Below are 22587 nucleotides of genomic sequence, written 5' to 3' on the forward strand. Positions count from 1 at the left end.
ACTAGTGATGATATGAAAGGTGAGTTTAAGGGAATGTGAAACCAGCTGGGGGCTGTGTTTATGATAAATACTTTGGTAGCTGTAGGGCTAAATAGAAGGAGGGGAGATTGTTAGATGAGGAATGGATGGAGGAAATGATTTAGGAAGGAAGTCAGGGCACTCAGGTTTCCCCTTGACACAGATGCACCGGGGCCTGGAGAGACAGGCAGGAGGGGTGGGCTGGAGTCCTCAGGAGGAACAGAGGAACAGTGGAGATGCAGAGTAGCTGCATGCATCCAGAGGACCTGCTGATAGAGGTGTCTGCTTCAGCTGGGCCCCTTTCTCTGCGTCTTTCTTTGCTTTTCTCCAACATTCATTTTCTCAGTAGAATCGATACATTTTTTTCTGCAAAGTTCAGAATTAAATATTTCAGGCTTTGCTAGCCACATGCTATCTCTGTCATATAACCCATCCCCAATCTTTAAAGCAAAACCATTCTTTGGGGATGAAGCATGTACAAATATTGAGCTGAATTCAGCTCTGGAGCTATAGTTTTAGAACACCCCCTGCCCCATGCTCGAATGTGTCTCAGAAATTGATCCCATTAAAATAACTAATAATTATTTTTGGAGAATATTCATGTCACAGTGGGGGCAGGGGGCAGTGTATTCACTAAATGTGTTTTCAGGTAAGTAATACAAGCTGGCTGGTTTTTTTTGTTTGTTTGTTTTGTTTCCTCTATACACACACAGCTCTCACTTCAAAAGGAATATGATAGTTTATTCTGGCCCAGGTATAGTTTATTGTTATAGTTTATGATAGTTTTTCTGAGCCAGGTATGAGTTCCCGTGCCTCGGAGTACAGATTCAGGTTGCCCCTGACTGGCATGCTGCCTTGTGGAAATGGTTCCATAAATACCTTCATGAGCCGCCAGTTCATCTGCCATATACATTGGCAGGGACACCAGATAGGCAGCTAACAGAAAGCAGGAAACTCCGGTGTGCTTAGCTTCTTGGATGGTGTAAGCTAGTGGTCTGTTAATACATTCCAAAGGCTTTACTTGATAGTCAAAAGAATGTCAGGTTAGAAATAGAGGTGGGTGATGCAGAGCTGTTAAAGACCTAACAGCGGCCTAAGATAATCTTAGCCCTAGGTCTGCAACATCCCAACTCTGCCCAATCAAAAGTTCTAAGCAGTGGTCACTGAGCATAGCCTTCAGCATTGGGGTGGCCTTTTTCAGGGAACTTCAGTTCACATCTTCTTCCCAAAGAGTGTCTGTCTGATTTTCCCTGGCTGGCTCCTTTCATCCTTCTGCCTGGATTGATGTCATTTCCTTCTGGAAGCTCTGCCGATCTGAGTTCATGGCCCTTTCTGCCTGCTCCTATGACATCCGGTGCTATATGTCCAGAGTTGATAATAGCACTTGGTTATTGCTTGGTTCCTTCTCTTTCCTGCCAGGCCCTGAGCTCCACCTAAGTAATGAAAATGCAGCCTTTGCGTTCCCATAGCTGATTTGGAAGTGAAAAGAAGGGTTGAGTATGAAATGGAGGCTCCGGGACAATCAGACATGGGTTCAGATGACAGCTCTGTAACTGATCAGTCATCCGACCACAACAAGTTATCCAGCTTTCCTGTGCCACTGCTGGTGCTTCGGCAGGTGGAGGGAAGGGGGTGTGACGATGACACAGGGAGATGATGGGTATAGAGTTGGGAGTCTGGGCGCTCAGCGCCTCCTGTGGTTACGGTCGCCATGACTGCCTGCAGGAGGCAATAATGGAGGAGGTAAAGAGTGTGAGCTCTGATCCAGATGCCCAGACATCAGTTCCCTTTTCACCAGTTCCTAGCTGTGCAGCACTCAACAGCCTTCCTAACTTCTGCGGATCTCACTGTGCTCGGATGAAAATGTGTGCTTTAGTAGTGCCCAACTCAAGATCTATCATTATGGAGGCTCGATGAGAAAATCAATCAAGTAGTTAGAATAGTAGCTGTTTCCTAGTAATGGCAATAGTTAATGATTATCTAATGAGTGGAGCTTGACTTGGGTCTTAGCTGTATAGTTAGTGTTTCCTCGAGCTATCATATACAGATTACATGTGCCTTCTCTCTGCTAAACCTGCAGAGTTGTGACTGTGACTTACTCTACTGAATGACCTTGAATAAACCTCTGCCTGTAATCTGGGTTTGCAGTTGTTCATGGAGAGCAGCCATCTTCAAAAACCCCCATCTGAAAGATAGGAGACTGGGATTATGACATCAACGGGCCCTTGGCATTGCTGTCCTCTGTCTCCGGCATAAACACATGCGCATGCCACCCCCATGTGGCCCAGCAGAGAGGACTGATGGGGTCATAGAGGAGAAGCAGGTGCAGAAGCAAGGCCCCTTAAGTGTCTCTGCTGCTCTTGCCATACATGGTGTTGAGTTTGCCCCTGAGAGTGCGACTTGGGTATTAAGTTTCAGTGGAATTCAGCTCATGTTTTTCTACTGTCTTAGGGCTTTGGTGGAATCACTTGAAGCAGGTGATTTGTTACATGTTTTTGGCGGCTTACCTCAGTTTTCCAGCTGGTAACAGTGTATACCAGCCTGCAAGCTCGCAGATGCAGTGGCTGCTTGGTTGATTCATCACAACAGATTGGATGGATGCCATGTGAAGCCTTACAATTTATACATTTAGTTTTCCTCTCTGACAGGACAGACAGTTTACAGAAGAATCAAGACCTGGAATTTGAAAGAAATAGAGAACGATTTGAATTCTTAAAGGTATGGGCCAGAGTTTGGTTTCACCGTTTGGTTTTTCATGTTTGTGGGGCTTGAGGAGAGGTGTGCCGATGACCAAGTACAAATGTCTTCACTGTGTCCCTTCTGTTGTTCAATCCTAGTGGGGTTCCCAGGCCTTTTGCAATATGCGGATTATTCCTCCTGGCTCAGGAATCATTCACCAGGTGAATTTGGAGTATTTGGCAAGAGTCGTATTTGATCAGGATGGATGTTATTACCCAGACAGCCTCGTGGGCACAGATTCGCACACTACCATGATTGATGGTCTGGGAGTTCTTGGTTGGGGTGAGTCTTCTCCCACATTCCTGTGGAGGGCACTCTTCTGGAGCACGCACCTCATTCTGGAGCACACACCTCGTTCACTGCTTGTGTTCCCATGGTCACAGAGGAGGGCACATTTTTGTTGACCGCCATGGTTTTCAGTGCCTAGAAAACAAGACATTCACTCTCTATTTGGAACAATAAACTGAATTAAGTTCGAGGACATTTGCATAAGTGATATCAGCTAGGTGTTCATTAACAATGGAGCCTCCTAAATCTTCTCTCTATTAAGTGTGGCACTGAAGAGATTTTAATCAGGGCACTAGGGGAGGGCACAGTCTATAGAGGGAATAGAGAAAAACGAGTGTTCCCTAGGGAAATACAGCTGTACCAGGTACTCATGCCGCCTGGGTTTCCTGAGTCTGTGCCTGAGGGATACTGAGGGCTTGAAACGCCGTTGTTCTGCTGTGCCCTTCCCTGCAGGTGTAGGTGGTATCGAAGCAGAAGCTGTCATGCTGGGTCAGCCCATCAGCATGGTGCTTCCTCAAGTGATTGGCTACAAGCTGATGGGGAAGCCCCACCCTCTGGTCACATCCACGGACATCGTGCTCACCATTACCAAGGTAATGAGATTATATAGACACACACACACACACACACACACACACACACACACACACACATGTACACGCACACATATGCGCACACACAAAGCCAAAGCCTCTTGGAAAACCAATGACAAACAGAATAAACTTAATGGAGTGGGTGTGCTCTAGAGACGCCAGGATACAATACGTTGAAAAATTATAAAAATAAAATGAGATTAAAAAGGGTTCTTGTGGTTAAGTTTAGATGGTTATCTTTATTCTTTTCCTTGATTTTTAAAGTTGTGACATAAAATACCCAGAAATTAAAGTCATGCTTCTTTTTCTTTTCTTTTTTTTTTTCTTTTTTTCCCCCCGAGACAAGCCTATGTAGGTAGCTGTCCTAGAACTTACTATGTGACTAGGCTGTCCTCAAATTCACAGAGATCCACCTGCCTCTGCCTCTTGTCCAGCTCCTGTCACCAAGATTTAAAGAGACTTTAAATAATGTCTTGTCAGATTTGCTTCAGAGGCTGTTTTTATGGGTTAGCGTGTATTTATAATTTCTGATTATCTAGAATTAGCATATATGTGTGGTTCAGAAGAGCCTATCCTTCCCAGAAGTAATCTTGAGGTTGAAAATTATTCCCACATATATTTTACACTTTTGCTACAGTTTTTCCACATGGATCTTTTTCTCTTGAGTTTTATTACATTTTTAGCTCTGGCTATGGCATGTGTGGAGGACCAAGGGTGACCTCTAGGAGTTGGTTCTGTCCTTCCACTTGTGGATTCCTGGTATCAAGTTACCAACTGAACCATCTTGCTGGCCCCACCTGGATCTTTCTATATGTAAATAGCAACTTAGTTCCATGAATAATTTTACACTTTCTTCTCTTATTGTAAGTTACTTTATTGCAACAGATGTAGCTACAAGTTGGAAGTTATTATTAGGGCTTTTTCTTAAACTCTTACAAGAATCGTGTGTGTGTGTGTGTGTGTGTGTGTGTGTGTGTGTGTGTGTGTGTGTGTGTGTGTTTAACTCACTTGCTTTACAAAAAAAGGTACTTTCACCTGGGCTGTGTGGTGCACACCCTTAACCCCAGCACTCAGGAGGCAGAGGCAGGCAGATCTCTGAGTTCGAGGCCAGCCTGGTCTACAGAGCAAGTTCCAGGACAGCCAGGGCCACACAGAGAAACCCTGTCTTGGAAAAAAAAAAAAAAAAAGTAGTTTCATGGTCTTTGTTTTTAAATAATTTTTTCCTGGTCTATATAGTATAGAGTCTTTGTAGAGAACCCATGCTGAAAAAGCCAAAAGTTTGTCTTCAATTTAATCGTTATGGAATTTAGAATTGGATTTATTGAATACCACAGATTGTCACAATCATTTTCAAAAATGGACTAACAGGGCTCACCCCAAAAGTTTGGTAGAATGCACGTAGCTGAAGGACTTTTCCATGCACTCAGCTGCCTGTGAGGCTGGCGTCCTTGTACAGTTAACTGATCAGTGCTGGAGCCTCAGCTCTGGGGGATGGCTTATGTGAGCAAGACAGGAGATGGGCAGAGAAGACAGGAGATGGGCAGAGAGGACAGGAGATGGGCAGAGAGGACAGGAGATGGGCAGTCTGTGGGGTTTGTAGTAGCAAGAGCTATGCATTATGTCTTTAGAAACAAATCATTTATTAAATACTGTGATTATATAAGAACTAAACTTATCTAGGTTGAAAGAAGGCATTTTTGAATGCCTTCAGTGTTTCCTTCTGAATGTCATTCAGAACAACTTATCTGGTATAATTCATAGTTTGGGCATTCCTTTTCTCTCTTTTTATAAAATAAGAATTATTTGGTACAATCTCAGATCTACAGGAGGGTTGGTGGAGAACTAGTAGAGTCCCTGCCCACCTCTTCCCAGTTCCCCAATGTTCACATCACAGTGGCCCTTTTAATGTTGGTACAGTACGATCAGGGATGTCCTTTGCCATCCTGGGATCCAGTCCTTCTAGGGAGCATTGCAAAGAGATAGTTCTGTGTTTTAAACACGGCTGTCTAGCCTCAAACGTTCCTGTTGTTTCTACCATATAGCACCTCCGGCAAGTTGGGGTTGTGGGCAAATTTGTGGAGTTTTTCGGACCAGGAGTGGCCCAGCTATCCATTGCTGACCGAGCTACGATTGCCAACATGTGCCCAGAGTACGGCGCGACTGCGGCCTTCTTCCCGGTCGATGAAGTTAGCATCGCATACCTACTGCAGACAGGTAGGGGAGGGCTGAAAGCAGAGACCCTGAGAATCCCAGCCCTGCCTCCTCCAGCTCACATGATGCTCTTGTGTTAGACTTATTTCCTCTCTATGGAGACAAAGTATGTTGTGGATTTAAGGAGATGTGAACTGGACCTGTGATAGCCAAGAACAACAAGTCTCTCTGGTACCCCAGAACCCAAATGTGTATACTGCTTTTCAGATGCTAATTGTTTTATATTGGTACACAAGGTCATAGTGGTGGTAACTGTTGTCTCTGGGGTGCCTGTCGGGTACCAGGCACTGGCATTCACTTACTGTCTTCCCCTTCATACATTGGTAGTATAAAGTGATAAATTACTAGCTTAAATAATAGGAAGGAAAACCTAGAATCAGAGAAGTGTAATCACCCAAGGCTAAATAATAAATAGCCTCTGGCCGTTATACTCAGAACAGCTGTGGGTTCTGGGTTGTGTTTCTAGTGATGGAGCACTGGGAGTTAAGACTTTAGACTTTGGATGCAAATGTGAGTCCTGCCATTTCCTAGCTGTATTCTGTAGTGAAGTTACCTAATAATTTTCCTGCACTAGCATTTCCTCATCAGTAAATGAGAATAATAACGGTACTTGTCTGGTGGGATCATGATAAAAGCACAGGGTTTGAAGTAATTCATTTGAAACATTTAGCACACAGTGGCAGGCACACCAAAGTCTGAGGTGATGGGTCATTACTTTAACAAGGTAATGCCAAGAGTGACCGTGGCAAATTGAGGGCAGATGTACGGGTGCACCCGAGCAGTGGGTTTCAGCTCAGGATCCTCTTGAGTAAGGGCTGTCACCAAAAAGATGAAGCACGTCTGTGAGTAGAGCCAGAATCTGTTCCGTACACATCACTTCGGTAGGAATAGCGGATGGTGCCTGATAAACAGCAGCCCGGAAGCTGAAGGAGCAGAGACGTTGGTGGAGGTGCCCAGTAGATGGCGTGACCTCAGAACTGCAGATGGGCTCTCGGTTCATATCTCTAACCCGGAAATAGTAACGTGTTCATCTGTTGCTAACGCCATTTAGGTCGAGAGGAGAACAAAGTAAAGCACATTAAACAGTATCTTCAGGCTGTAGGCATGTTCCGAGATTTCAACGACCCCTCTCAAGACCCAGACTTCACTCAGGTATGAGAGCGCCCTCCAAACAACACAGTTCTGCTTTCTGAGGCAGCAGTTGCGGGTGTCTGTTTTTCCACAGGTGACAGAATTGTGGGAAGTTAGTGCCTGTGTTGTCGTGGTAAGGGAATGGGGTGGCCAACAGTGGAGAGTGAAAAGGTGAAGGACATAACATATCAAAGTAACTTCTTAATATGACTGCTGACCTAACCTTCGTGAGTTGAGCGTTCCCTCCCCCAACTCCTGATTGACACTTAGGCATGGCAGACCTTATTAGGTATCATTATTACAGTCCTGGAGAGAAATGGAGGCGTGAGCACGTCCGTGGGTCTGTTTATCCAGTGATTTGCTTTATTTTCTAGGGGTACAAACTGAATCCATGTTTCCATAAGCAGCCAAAGTTTAGAGAGTAAACTAGACCCATCTGGGGTCCCAGTTTTCCTGCATCATTCAGGAAGGAAGAACTCGTTGAGTTGACAGCCTGTCTTCTGCAGTGATGACTTGTGGCTCCTTCCCTCAGTAGAAAGCCGTCTCCCCGCAAGAGCCACGTGTTAGCTACTCTACAGAGCAGCAAGTGGAGGACCAGGCAGCCGGTGTCTACCCCGTCTCTCTAAGGCAGTAAAGAGCCCTGCCGGCCCCATGCTATTCCCATGCCCATCTTAATATTGGGAAATTAATTTTTGACCTGATAAAAGGATCACAGGCTCCCCTGACTTAGAACATGGCAGCTTGTTTATTTGACTGTTGGTTGTTGGGATGTTCTAAGGTCTCTGGTGTGATTGTGCTATTTCTTTATGAATTCTATAATTGCTTTTGGTTTGGGTGAACAGGTCGTGGAGTTAGATTTGAAAACAGTTGTGCCTTGCTGCAGTGGACCAAAAAGACCCCAAGACAAAGTTGCTGTGTCTGACATGAAAAAGGACTTTGAAAGCTGCCTTGGAGCCAAGGTAGGGCCTCTGGACTCTACCCTGTACCTTGCTTCTTTGTGCCCAGGCTTCCACCCCACCTTGTTATGAATCTTCCTGAAGCCTGGTACCAAGGACATTTCTTCTCCTTCCTAAACCCCTTCATGATTCCCCCATTGGCTATGGGCCTAGCAGCTTCTCTACAGCACATGCCTGCCTACTAAAAACAACCCCTGTTTATGCATATGACCTTTTGATGTGAAAGGCCCCCTCCTGCAGTGTTGTCCGCCCTGTTGACTCAGGCTCTAAGTCCCTGGACTTTTGTTCATGCCTCTCTCTGTGTGCATGCCTCTGCTTCATCCCCTGACATCCTATTCTGTCCAATCCTTAAAGTTCTGTTCAGATACTATTCTCTGTAACATGGCCCCGAGCATCTCCTAGCAGGAATTCATCTTTCCCTCACTTGAAACTCCATGGCACTCTCTGAGTATGTGTGATTTCCCTTACTGATCTGTACCTTTGACCATAAGATTTGCATCATAACCACTGTTGCCCTGCACAGCTCCCAGCAAGATGGCTGATGTTCAGATTTTCAGTGAGTGTCTCCCAAATGAGAGGTTGAGATGGAGTTTATCCATGAGGCATCAGCGTGATACCAGATGTTCGGCTGTATCTTACATTACTGATCAGATTAGTTGAAAGCAATATTAATACAAGTCACCTTTCTCCAGATTTCCATGAGATCAGAATCGGTAGTCTCCGTCAGGCCACGACCACTACACTATATACTTTGCAGACTAATTTTGAACTATTAATAGATTTAGTCTCCTATTCTTGGGGAGGGAGGGAAGTGGTTGTTACTCACTTCATTGCTGAGCGAGATTCAGGACTCACGGCTGCCTTTGTGCATATCTAAAAAGCATAAAGCGAAGTTTAAATTTTCTGTCATTTCAAAGTTTACTCAGAGAAGTATTTGTTTTGTTAATAATTGGCACTTTTTCTTATTATAGCACATTGTGTGTGCCCCGTTTTCTTTCTTCTAGCATGTAATATTTTCAACCTTCCCTTCCCACAGCAAGGATTTAAGGGTTTTCAGGTTGCTCCAGACCATCACGATGACCACAAGACCTTTATCTACAACAACAGCGAATTCACTCTTGCTCATGGCTCTGTGGTCATTGCTGCCATCACCAGCTGCACCAACACCAGCAATCCATCCGTGATGTTGGGAGCAGGTGAGCACATCTGCTTCCATGCTCTGGGTCTCCTGGGTGTGGGAGTAGAATTTTACATTTTACAGATGCACAGACAGATTGGCCCAGAAAATTCCTATGCAGCAAAAAGCATCCAAAGCAAAATATTTGCAGTGGAATTCATAGTGTTTGACAGCCTTTCCTTTTGTAATTAGCACAGAAAATCAGTAGAAGGAAGCAGAGGAAACTGGATTTCTGCCAGTGCCTAGCCTCTGAGTCCTCCCTGAGAACAGAAAAAGAAGCTCTTGTCATGGACTTTGTCCCTGTAAGCCTGGCAGGGAGACTTTGGTGCATTGGCAGTTGCAGCTGGACCAGGGCACAGATCCCTGGCTGATGAAGCTCGGTGTAGCAGCCTGTTGTGCAATGCTGTGAGGTAGTTAATAGTTAAATGTAGAGTTCAGTGTTATAAGATCTCCTTAGTTCTGATGTTTCACCACCTTGAGAGCTTCCCTCGAGTCCAGAGACCAGGGTCAATAGTTCTTTCTTAAAGGGCCTGTAAGGAAAACCTTTTTAGAGGTCATCTTTGCCACCTCAACTTTCCATACTTATCTGGAACAAGCCAGTTTTCTTGGGGAACACCAGCAGCTGCCCACGGCCTGTGTATCCTCATGACCTCCCCTCTTCTCTCTGCCTCATTTCTTCTCTCTGCCTCATTTCTTCCTCTCCGCTGTTACACTTCCTGAGTCAGAGCATGCGCCATTCTCTTATGGTCCTGATGGGGCCCAGGGCCTCTGATCCTCTGCTTTAGGAATATCTGTGGTCTAGATGTGCCGTTGGCTGCCAGTGTTCTCTTCCAATCAGTACACAATTTGTGTATCTCAGAAAAGACCTTTCCTGATAGAATTTTCATCTGAATCCAAAGAGACAATTTTAGATCATTTTTTTCTCCAAAAATTAAAAACTCCTAAGATATCCCTAAGTGGTTTGGGATTTCTTTCTTTTGTTTGTTTGGTTGCTTGGTTTGGTTTGGTTTGGGGGAACTTGTTTGTATAAGCCCAGGCTGGTCTAACTCACAGAGGTTTTGCCTCCCAATTGCTGGAATTAAAGATGTAAGTCACCACGGCAGGCTGGGGTTTGTTTATTAAGAGGAACAAAGGTCCACCTGCCTCTTGCTTCATCTCCATGACTCAGCTGGGCTTGCTGCATGCATGAACTGTCTCTAGGTAGTGAGCTTTTGATCCATTGGTCAACAAACGTAACTGGAAAAAACCAGGCCTTTTCCTAAAGTGTTCTTCATATCAGAGTAACTAGCCACCCACGCTGTGTCTCTGTTCACTGTCCCGCAGGATTGTTAGCAAAGAAAGCTGTGGAAGCGGGGCTGAATGTGAAGCCTTACGTCAAAACCAGCCTGTCTCCTGGAAGTGGTGTGGTCACCTACTACCTTCGAGAGAGTGGAGTCATGCCTTATCTGTCCCAGCTAGGGTGAGGGAGAGGGTGTTTGTTTGTGTCCTAGTCCTGTGTCCTTGTGTCCCGGTTATCACCCTACCGGATCCTGTGAACTTTCACAGCCTTTTATCACTGAGTAGATGGACTTAAACCCCAGCTTTCCGAGTGCATGGGCCCCTGGGATGGTTGGGCCCCTGGGATGGTGCTTCCTTCCATGTGGCATTCCCTTCTTTCCCCAGCAGAGGGCACCGGTCCTCACTTGCACTGAGAAGAACCGTGGGCTGGGCGTGGCTGGGCAATTGAGTCTGCCTTTTGGCGCGAAACTAATTACTTACGTGGCTGCAGACATTCTAGTCGTTGAGGCGAATGAGTGATTAGTCACCATAACAGTTCCTCCAATTCCGGTGTCATTTACTAGTTTGTATAACATCTGTTTTCTCCATGTGTTTCATGAAATTCAAAAGCCTTTGGGAATGCACAGTAATAGGAGATGGGGATATTAAATGACACATCTAGTTCCAGCTTTTAAATAGTCTAGATCATTCACCTCCTTGTGTTACAAGTTTAAAAACGTGAGTGGCATCCTTCTTAGGAAGGAAAACTCTAGAACGGCCCTGTCCTAACCTCACTCCGCTGCCATTGTTCCCGACCTGTGGCCTCTGGGATGTGTTCCTGCAGAGGCGCTCACTGAGAGCAGCCCTTGCCTGTGCCTTGTTTGATACCCAGGTTCGACGTGGTGGGCTATGGCTGCATGACCTGCATTGGCAACAGTGGACCCCTTCCTGAGCCTGTGGTGGAGGCGATCACTCAGGTAACGACAGAGGAGCCTACGTTCTGTAGACCTCTTGTTTGAGTTTCTATTACATAAGGCAAATTCTGGAAGGTGTATGACAGTCCTTAGATTCGGGATATGGTAACAGAGGTATGCTCTTTAGAACTAAACTTCACAAGGAGAAATCACTAGCTGTAAGTAAATTAGCTGGTTTGTGCCTTGGTTTCCACAACCGTGAATTGGAAGTGACAGAACCTGGTTTTGAGAATTACGATTATAAAAAAGTGCTTTGAGCAGTGCCTGGCCCCAGGCAAAAGGTCAGTGCATGCTGCTTTTGACTGCAAAGGACTCTAAAATTGTGTGTTGCTGGTCATTTGAAACTTGGTTCAAACTCAGACCCATCTCCTCAGAAATGAACGTAAACTTCATGGTGTCGGCATGGTTTCTGTTGCCATAGATTTGTAACCCTGAAAAGTCCTGCTGGATCTGTCACTACGGCTTCCTTCAGCTGTCAGCTTCTGCTCTTCCTGGGTAGCCTCACGTGGTCTTAGACTCCAGCAGCAAAAGCTGTGATGTTACATGCTGACCTGTGGAGCATCTCCCCTGGGATACCCCTCCCTCCCCTCCTCCCTGTAGCAGGAGACGTAAGGGAAGGGTGTCTGAAGGCTTTGTCCGAATGCTGTGGAAACTGGTCTGACATGAGAAGTCTAGGCAGTGCCTTCTCTGTGAACTGATAAGTGTTGATAACTGAACTCTTGCCTCACACAGGGAGACCTCGTAGCTGTTGGAGTGCTGTCTGGGAACAGGAATTTCGAAGGTCGAGTCCATCCTAACACCCGGGCCAACTACTTAGCATCTCCCCCATTAGTGATAGCGTACGCAATCGCAGGGACCATCAGGATTGACTTTGAGAAAGAGCCTTTGGGTAAGGTTTTGGTTTTGTAACTATCTTTTTCCAATGAATTGAAAAATAGGACTAGAAGGATTTGCTGCTTTTGTTAATACAAAATGAAGTACAGAATCTTGAAAGTTGGGCATGGTGGCACATATCTTTAATCCCAAGACTCAGAAAGCAGAGACAGGAGGATCTCTAGAGGTGAATTCTAGGCTAGCCAGAGCTACATAGTGAGACCTTGTCTCTAAACACAAGACTCTAGAGAGTATTAATCCCACTGGTCGAAAATAAGACCATTACCACAATTTAGAGCCAAATTTGAAGCAACCTTTAATTAAATACAGATGGATGGGCTCTGGCCAGACCCATCTCTGGTTTCCCAGAAAAAATGGCCCCTAAGCGGTGGTGGTGCATACCTTTAATCTTAGCACTTGGGAGGCAGAGGCAGGCAGATCTCAGTGAGTTCAAGGCCAGCCTGGTTTACAAAGTGAGTTACAGGACAGCCAGGACTGTTACACAGAGAAACTCTGTATCATGGGGGTGTGGGGGATTGTCCCTGAGTCATGGTTTACCATGACTTAAGTATTAGATTCAATCAGGCAATACATCCTGATGTACTTCCAGCCTATATCCAATCAGGCGCAAGCATACATCCTCATGTATTTCCTACCTGTGAGCCTCCTGCCCACATGTGATCAAGCACATTCATGCAGATGGGTCAAACAAACTTCTTTAGGGAAGTGAAAACATGTGGCTTGTTATCTCCCATAAACAATAGCCTCCAGCATTTCAGGAACTATTGCCCTTGGGCAAGGGGCTTGCAGATCAGAGGCATTTTTGTTTCATGGATCTCTTAGGCATAGTAATTAAAACTTAAAATGTAACTTTGGCTCTCACAAGAGGAGACAGAGAAGTCTTTTAATTGTTCTTCAGTGTACACCCAAAACACAAAGGAAAGAAGCAAGATTCTTTTTGGGGCAGCAGGTGGCAAACAGGATATAAGGTCCAAACATATTAGCAACTTGCCATTCTGGAGTCTTCAGAGGCCTTTTGCCTCCTTCTGGCCTCCTGGGATGGACTTCGCTTTTCCGTATGCCCTGGAGGAACACGCTTCAGTCAGATTCTCTCAGTTAAAAGCTCTGCTCTGTCTGCTTCTCCTGGGCTTTCACCCTCAATGCCTCCCTCACTCCAGCCCAAGGAGACTAGATAATGTGGAGGTATCCTTAGACTTGCTTTTAAGAGATGGAACTCTAGCCATGCCATACCGTTGACCCTCGTCGGTTTTGGATTCTACATTTACGGTTATGCCTACTCCCTAAAAGGTGTTTGACCCTCAGTCAGTATTCCTAGTGTTGTCATGGCCCTTCGCGGACAGGAGCACAGGGTGAAAGCTGAATCACCCTGAATCACACGCTCAGTGTGACGCAGTCAGGCAGGAGTCACGCTGCCTTCTTGTTCTGTAAGTCTGTAAGTAAACAAACGCCCTTTTCATAGTCTACTTAGTGCCATTTTTCACTTTTATGTTTCTTTTGTGATGATTTTGCTTTTTTAGATGGCCCTGGAGCATAATACTGAATTAGTGTCCACTGTTCTATACACAAGACGCCCATGATGTCCCTGGCATTGACACAGGCTTCATTCAGTTGTGAATGAGTGTGCTGTTGGCCTCGAGTCCCCAGTTAAGAACAGTACTGTACAGCCTTCCCCATGTCCATTGGCTTCAGGGACCTCTGAGGGTACTGAAGTCTGCCAGTGACTCAGTGCCTAACAGAAAATGACAGAGATTTCAGTTATGCACAGACCATCCCTAAGACACGCTACACCTGTGAGGATGTCGGTGCTGCACGCCCACTGTGAGGGAATGATGAGAGGGAGCATGTTCCACACGGGCACTTTGCCTGTTTCAGTCTATAGTCCACTGAATTAACAAATACAAAACCTGTAAGCTGGAGGCCAAACTGTCCGTAATTGTCTTTAAATAAGAGAGCAGGTACTACCGGGTTATGTGTTAATCAGTTGATGGAAATGTGACCTATGAGAAGAGATGCAGTCGCTGTTTGCACAGCTCCTGGAGGAACAGACCTGACTGTGTGATAATGAAAATGGTAACGTGTTTCCCCAGGAGTGAATGCACAGGGCCAGCAAGTGTTTCTGAAGGATATCTGGCCAACTCGAGATGAGATCCAGGCGGTGGAACGGCAGTATGTCATCCCGGGGATGTTTAAGGAGGTCTATCAGAAAATAGAGGTGAGACACGTCACTGTGCACACACGCACTGCTAAGTGTCAGCTTTGTGCCATCGCTGCAGACCTGAGGCCACAGGAGCATGAAGCAGAGAGAGACATGCATTTCTTCCTCTGACCAGGGCAGGGTTGCGGGGTACTCTTCTCCCATGATTCACGTTTTTACAAAACCTACAAGCCACAGATCGGGACAGGGATGTGACGCACAGCCTCAGTAACAGTCTTCAGACCATCTCTCTGGCAGTTTCACCGTGATGGTCACTGGATTTAGTCACTGGAGTGCAGTCAGTTGATTGAATGCACCTCTCAAAGAATCATTTGAATGGTTAAAAAAAAAAGTATTACAATCAGGATTGCCAACTTGTTGAAATGAGAACAAAAGTTGTACATTTTAAAATAGGAGGAAAGCCAGGCATGTTGGCGCATGCCTTTAATCCCAGCACAGCACTGGGAAACAGAGGCAGATGGATCTCTGGGAGCTGGAGACTAGCCTGCTCCACATAGTGAGTCCCAAGACAGCCAGAGTTACATAGTGAGACCCTGCCTCCAAATAAATAAATGGAGAAAATGAGTGGGGTTCAGTCTCCTTTTATAAATGAATGAATGAATGAAGAAAATGAATGGTGTTCAGTCCCCTTTTCCAGGCCTCAGTTACCCTCGTCCCTCTGGCCACTGTCTTCTGACAGGGTGGTGGTTTAAAACGAGAACAAGACTATAGGACAGAGGCCGTGGGCATGGAATTCTCTCGTTGCTCCCTTCCACAAGCTACTCACTGGGAAACAGTATCTGGGAACTTATCGGCCCTCTGACTGAAAATGTTTCTGCAAAGATCAAGTTAAGGGATCTATGAAGAAAATCCAAGCCAACTTAAATACACAGTGGCTGTCATTTTACTCGCTAGTGTCCATGTGACCCGGAAGTCCAAATTTTAAATGTATATATTCATTATCCATTGGTTCCGTCATGAACTGGGGAGGGACTCAGGAGGCCCCATCCACTCAATTAATGGTTGCTAGGGAAGAGGAGTCATTTCTTCAGTTGTGTAGCCACCGATAGGTATCTGGGCTCCAGTACACCTCCTGACCCATGTTCATACAAGCAATGCTAATTAAACTCAGCACATCAGGAAAAGAAAAGGGCGTGAAAATGAGGGGTGGTCGAGGGGAGGAAGGGAATGTGATTAGAGTTGGAGGACACCTGAGAGGATAACAGGGATACGCCCTAGACATTGTATCCATGTATATGAAATCATAAACAAAGAAGATATATACACATATATTGGAAATAAAAGTAACTAAAGCTTAGCAATTAGAAACAAGAGCATTTTGTGTCTATGGTGCAGAGCCAGTAGGGGCCGGTTGTTGGTTGTTTTTACTCTTTTGAGGGACCTGCCATCCAGCTCCCAAATACATCACATGAAGACTTATACTTACTTATAAATGCCCAGCCTTAGCTTGACTTGTTGCTAACCAGCTTTACTTAACTTAAATTTATTCTGTCTATCTTTGACCTTGGGGCTTTTATCTTTCTCTGTTCTTGTATACCTTTTCTTTCCTTCTTACTCCATTGCTGGTTGTATGGCTGGGTGGCTGGGTGGCTGGCACCTGAAGTCCTCCTCCTTCCTCTCTTGGTCCTTCTCTTCTCTCAGATTCTCGGTCTGTTCATCCTCTCTGCCTGCCAGCGCCACCTATTTCTCTCTCCTGCCTCACTGTTGGCTGTTCAGTTCTTTATTAGACCATCAGGTGTTTTAGACAGGCACAGTAACACAGCTTCACAGAGTTAAACAAATGCAACATAAACAAAAGTAACACACCTTAAAATAATACTCCCCAACAGGGGCCTCGGCCTGCACAAGCAAAACTCATCCCACCTGGGCTGACATGGTCTACTGAGGGCCACCCTGGGGGGTGGACTGAGTTCCCCAGACCCCCACCGGCTCTTGGCTGGAGGCTTCCCTCAGTACTGCCTCCATGGCGTCTTCACAGGTCATCCTGGTAGACAGTTACCATCAGAGCAATGGTGGGAAGGCCGTGTCTTCATGGGAGCCGTCATCTGAGAAAGAGTCCTGGGGATGGAGCGAATAGAAAGTTCCTACCTTTCTACCAGGGCTTGTTTAAGACTCCTATCACTCAAAGTGGCTTTTAGTAGACCTCTTTTGAATGTTTTGTATTTATATATCAAGTTTTTCCCAGCCTGGAATGTGATTAATTCTCCCCCTCCCCCTTTTTTTATTTAAGACTGTAAACAAAAGCTGGAATGCCTTGGCAGCCCCATCAGAAAAGCTGTACACGTGGAATCCCAAATCTACATACATTAAGTCACCACCCTTCTTCCAAAACTTGGTATGATTTTTATTATATTTTTAGATAGTATATTTTTAAATTTTATCTATTATTCTGTGTATATGATGTTAGTGTGTGAGCATGGCAAAGGTGTACCATGACATAGTGTGGAGGTCAGAAGACAGCTTGTTGAATCAGTTCTCTCCTTCCACAGTGGGTCTCAGGGTCAGACTCAGGTCACCGGGCCTGGTGTTGGTGGCAAGAATGTTTACCTGGAGCCATCTCACTGGCCTCACATTTGTGTGTGTGTACGAGTAGTTTGCTTGCACGCATGTCTGTGCACCACAAGTGTACAGTGGGAAGGGGGTCAGAAGAAGGCATCAGGTCCCCTAGACCTACACAGTTGTGAGCAACCATTTGGTGCTGGAAATTGAAGAGCAGTTGGTGCTCCTGACCTCTGAGCCATCGCTCTGGCCCCTGGCTTTTTATTTTTTAGCATTAGTTCTTTAAAGGATTTTTCCCTTGTATAGTCTTGCCCCACAGCCCTGTGCTGGCTGCCCATTACAACAAAACCTTTGCATACTCCAGCAGATAATGCTGGGAGAGCTGTAGGAAGCTAGGAGGTTTGGCTGTAGGCACCATTTCTCTGGCCAGAGGTTCTGTGTGGCTGTGCAAGGACATCCTAGTGAGTAGACGCCACCCAGATGAAGACCAGCTAAGGTCTGCAGGACTGGTCCAGGAGAATATCCTCAAGACTTGCCAAATGTGTTTAAATCTTACACTCCATGATGGATTGCTCTGGAATGGGTGGGAGGAGAAGTCAGCATCCCAGCTGTCCTTGGCACCTGAAGAATTATATAGAGGTGCAGAAAGAATGTTCTTACATCTGCATTCCCATTGCCTTTGAGGGCCAATGCCAATACTTCACCTTCTATCCAAGGTTCAGATGTGACTGTTTTCAGTTTACCTTACTTCTAATTGTGAACAGTGTTGCTGTGAGCCAGTAAAGTGGAATTTTCCGTGCATTGATGTGGCGCTCTCAGTCTGGTTCACCTGGTTGAGCTCACCTGGTGACCTGTCTGGGAAACCTGGGCAAATGCTGGCTTGTGCATTCTTCCGTAGACGTTAGATCTCCAGCCACCCAAGTCTATAGTGGATGCCTATGTGCTGCTAAATTTAGGCGATTCAGTAACAACGGACCATATCTCTCCGGCGGGGAATATTGCAAGGAACAGTCCTGCTGCTCGCTACCTGACCAACCGAGGGTGAGTGTGGGTGAGGCAGGGAGGCCAAAGGCAAGGGAGGAACCTTGATGAAGCTGGCGTTTCTCCTCTCACGTGGTGCCTGTGGGATCACACTGTGTTCTTTCCTTACTGAGGTTATTTTCCAGCTTTTGTTGCCTAGCTAGCACCATAGGAGAGCCCGTGAATCACAAGTGACCAGGAGCGACAGCTTCCTAAGCCAGCATATGCGTTAGGCTCCAGCGTCAGCCCTCTCCCAAGCCACGGAGAGCCTGCTGGAAACCCAGCAGTGGTATATCCAGACATTCATTGTCATGTCCTGTTGGGACGGTGTGGACAGAACTGCCTCAAGAGTGTGCAGCTCACCCCCCACCCCCGGTCACCCCGATATCTGTAGGAACCTCGGTGTCATCTGCTGCCAGCTAAGTACAGATAATGAGTTTGGAGGTTCCCAGGTCTGATTCCTGTGAGACTCCTGTGAGGAGGAAAAACTTCCTGATTTCTGTCCTCCCTTCCGAATCAGTTCTCTTGGAGAGGGGGCTCGGAGCAAATCTGAAAAGCAGAACACGTTTTTCTCCGGGGGCGATTGTCTTGACATAGGAGCTCTTTAGGGAAGTGAATGTAAGCAATTATAATGCCCCTCTTCCCCAACGCACAAACCCGAAACATGTTGGCTAGGATTTCAGGGGTTCTGAGGCATGTTTGCCTGCTCCCGAAAGCCAACTGGAAGCTCTCTTAACCACCAAATGCAGGTCCAACAGTTCAGTCGCGTTAACACCCACCCCAGTGTTGTGAGAAACAGGCCAGCGAACTGGCTGCTGGGTCTGCTGAACCATGCTCTTCTTGACGTACAAAGTTCCTTTCATTGGCTCTCACGCATAAGATACAGGAGCCGACGTCACTCTTGTGCCTCTGGCCTGCGGTGACTCTTTTCCTCTGCAAAGTTGTGTGTTGTATTGCCACTGTGTTGCTTCCCTTTGCCTTGGGGCCCTGATTATTCAGGGACAGATTCAGGCCTATTTCAGCTTAGTTTATGGAGCATATCTAGTCATCTCCCATTCTCCCATCCATCTGACTGGCCTCCCTGTTATTTTTAAGTCAGTTTTCACCCTATATGTGAAACTTCCTGCTGTGTGAACTTCCTGCTGAGTTAAGAGGATGAACACTCCTTGAAGAACTCCTTCTAATTTTCTATCCAGATTTGAAAGCCTCTTGAGTTGACACTGGAGAGTACTGATTCCTGCCCCTCTCTGCCCCTGGTTCACTCTCCCAGTTGAGGCTTTGAGAGCAGCCTGCAGAGCCGTCCCTGGCAGATTCAGTAACATGCTAGCTTTATGGCACTCTCTCATCTATGTGTAAGCTGTTTCCTCTTTTCTCACGTCACTAAAGAGCTCCTTCTGCTTCTGTCCTTAGCCTGACGCCACGAGAGTTCAACTCTTACGGCTCCCGTCGGGGAAACGACGCCATCATGGCCCGGGGGACGTTTGCCAACATTCGCCTGCTGAACAAGTTTCTGAACAAGCAGGCACCTCAGACTGTGCATCTTCCTTCAGGAGAAACAGTGAGTACAGTCTCTCTTCCTCCAGAAACCAGTGTCTGTCAGGCTTCGGAGCCTGACTCTTCACAGTGCCTTTTCTTGTCTTCTCAGCGGCGCCTGCCTGACTCCCTAGTTCTTGCCGTGTGTCCATATCTGTGCCTTTTAGCCTGGTAGAGATTACAGTTTCTTGCTGCTTAGCAGTTGGGTACCATAGTTCAACTAAGTCTCATTTTGTGGAAGTTGAGCTCAAAAAAAAAAATCTCTGGTGAAATTTCATATGTATTTAAAGTACTTAAAGACTAAGTTCCAGATTATTCAGGGTATTTCTCGAGAAGAGCTATGGTGTGTCCGCACTGGTATTTGTTTTAATTTACTGCATCCACAGCAAAAGGAAGGGCCATGGAAGCCCCCTGAGGTCCTGCCCAGTCCTGAAGGAGCTGCTTGAGGCTGGCGCACATGCTGGAGTTGTTTGTCTGTAGATGTGGGTGTGTGGGGTGGGGTCTGTACTCAGAGCCACCTGAGGTGAGGACTGAGCTCCAGGTATTTACTTCTCTGGCCCTTTCTATAAATTTGTGACCTAGGAATAACACCAGCCTTATGTGGCTCTGAGGCTTCAAACAAGATGGGATAGCCTATAAGATCTAGGATGGTAGCACATCTGCAGGTCCCCAAGGAGTGTAGCCTGCCAGCTTCGCTTTTTTTTTTTCTTCTCTTTTTCTTTTACTAAAAATAGATTTTTTTTATACAATATATTCTGATTACAATTCCCCAACAACAACAAGATCTCTACATTCCTCTCCACTTCCCCTCGCATCCAGATCCACAAAACAGACAAATTAGAATAGAACAAAGCAGGCTGGGCATTGGTAGCACATGCCTTTGATCCCAACACTCGGGAGGCAGAGGCAGGTGGATCTCTGAGTTCGAGGCCAGCCTGGTCTACAGAGTGAGTTCCAGGACATCCAAGACTTCACAGAGAAACCCTTTCTCAAAGCAGCCAAAAAGGAAAACAAAACAAGCAAACAGAAGAAAAAAAGCAAAAGAAACACATACAGATGCAAAGCCAAAAATGTTCGCACACCCATGAACCCTATAAAACCCTATATTACGGAAGCTGTAATATATACACAAAGGACCCTGTAAGTTTAAAAAAAAAAAAAATGCCCTGACAAAATATTATGAGACAAAAAACAGCCTCCAAAGATGCCATTGAGTTACTTTGGTGTTGGCCATCTACTGCTAGACATGGGACCTGCCCTTAAAATTGGTTTGTATCCCCAGTGAGACTCCACTGAAGAAAACAAGTCCTTCATTCGCAAGTGGTCATCAGTTGTGATAGATCCTGGGTTAGGGATGTGGACTTAGGTGCACGTCTTCTCTCAGCACTGGGACTCTACCTGCTGCACATCTCTGCAGGCCTGTGTGTGCTTCCTGGTCTCTCTGAGTTCCTATGTGCCTCCTTCCTGCTGTGTTTCCAAAGCCTTGAATCCTCGGTGTCCTCCAGCCTCTCTGGCTCTTACACTCTTTCGATCCTCTTCTGCACAGTTCCCTGAGCCCTGAGGGAGGGATCTGATGGACACATCCCATTGGACTGAGTGTTCCAAGGTCTCTCACTCTGCACATTGTCCAGCTGTGGGCCTCTGTATTTCTTCCCATGTGCTGCAGAAGGAAGCTTCTCCGATGATGCCTGAGCAAGGCACTGACCTATTAGGACAGCAGAATGTCATCAGGAGTCATTTTATTGTTTCATTTCTTTAGCAAAACAGTGTTATTTGGTTTTCCTCCAGGTTCCTGAACTATCTAGTCTCAAGTTCTTGGTCACCCAACTGGTGTCAAGGATGAGTTCCATCTCATGGAATGGGTCTTAAATCAAATCAGATATTGGTTGCTGTATTAGGGTTCCCTGGAGGAATAGAACTTATAGAATTTATATATATATATGATTTATTAGAATGGCTTACAGACTGTGGTCCAGCTAGTCCAACAATTACAGTCTATGAAAGGTCCAAGAATCCAGTAGTTACTCAGTCCACAAGGCTGAATGTGTCACCTGGTCTTCAGTATACACCAGAATCCCAAAGAATAGGCGCTAATGCCACTGAAGGAACGGACTTGCCAATAAGAGCAAGAACAAGCTTCCTTCTTCCATGCCCTTTATACAGGCTGCCAGCAGAACGTGTGGTCCAGATTAAAGGTGGATCTTCCCATCTCACAGATCCAGATTAAAAGAGGATCTTCCCACTTCAAATTACTTAATTAAGAAAAAAAATCCCTCACAGGTGCATCCAGCCATTTGGGTTTTAGTTGACTCCAGATGTAGTCAAGTTGACAACCAAGAACACCAATCACAAGAACACCCATCATGAGAACACCCATCCCAAGTCCAGCCCAGGTCAGCTTGACATACAGTAATATCACCTTATGCCATGCTTAAATTCCAAATGAAAGCAATGACCAGTCATGATTACGCCTAACATTATATAACTATCCCACCCAAAATTGCAAACATGCATATTTAGAATAGGTAGCATTTCCCTTGAGGGGCATTCTTTTAGTATCTCAAACTTAAACATGACAACCACTGATATTCTTTTAATTGATTTTACATTACATCATATAAAAAAAAGTCAAGGGAAGAAAACACAAATATCTGTACAAACACATTCTTAACAAAATGTAACAGAAACACTGTCATTTATAATACTCTCTTCTGCAGCTGGCCACCTAACCTCCGCCTGTATTTATAACTACCTTTCTCTATTACCCAGTCTGTCTTTGCACCACCCTCAGCAAGTACCTCAACAGGTCTTGGCTCTTTTCCTGGAGGAATGACCCACACCTTCATTCCTGAAGGGTCTTTGTCATCCTGCCTGGATCAGGCTGTTGTGGTTGCCCATTGACTTTAATCACAGGACATGGTAGCACCAAGAGACACCCTAAAGGATCTCCTGAGTTACAGACTTAACCCTTCTTACCTCCATGTGGAGAGGCAATCCAATTTCCCCATGGTAATCTGGATCTACCACCCCTCCTAACACTGTTATTTCTTTCTTAGCCTGATGGCTTAAAGGCATCAGAAGC

The 22587-nt window shown here is 45.8% G+C and overlaps 1 protein-coding gene across 1 annotated transcript in view; it reads left to right on the forward strand.

The window, feature by feature from the left end:
* The window catches only part of Aco1 (aconitase 1), a 64409-nt gene that overhangs the window by 30109 nt on the left and 11713 nt on the right, over positions 1-22587 (forward strand). Inside the window, exons 5-18 of the mRNA XM_006975323.4 lie at positions 2667-2736; positions 2856-3039; positions 3499-3638; positions 5681-5852; positions 6901-7001; positions 7823-7939; positions 8973-9132; positions 10437-10572; positions 11263-11347; positions 12077-12233; positions 14326-14450; positions 16684-16788; positions 17851-17993; positions 19383-19530. Of these exons, the coding sequence (XP_006975385.2) occupies positions 2667-2736; positions 2856-3039; positions 3499-3638; positions 5681-5852; positions 6901-7001; positions 7823-7939; positions 8973-9132; positions 10437-10572; positions 11263-11347; positions 12077-12233; positions 14326-14450; positions 16684-16788; positions 17851-17993; positions 19383-19530 (1843 nt within the window). The remainder of the gene's footprint in view (positions 1-2666; positions 2737-2855; positions 3040-3498; positions 3639-5680; positions 5853-6900; positions 7002-7822; positions 7940-8972; positions 9133-10436; positions 10573-11262; positions 11348-12076; positions 12234-14325; positions 14451-16683; positions 16789-17850; positions 17994-19382; positions 19531-22587) is intronic.

This window comes from Peromyscus maniculatus, chromosome 2 (assembly GCF_049852395.1).
Source record: "Peromyscus maniculatus bairdii isolate BWxNUB_F1_BW_parent chromosome 2, HU_Pman_BW_mat_3.1, whole genome shotgun sequence".
NCBI classification, from domain to species: Eukaryota; Metazoa; Chordata; class Mammalia; order Rodentia; family Cricetidae; genus Peromyscus; species Peromyscus maniculatus.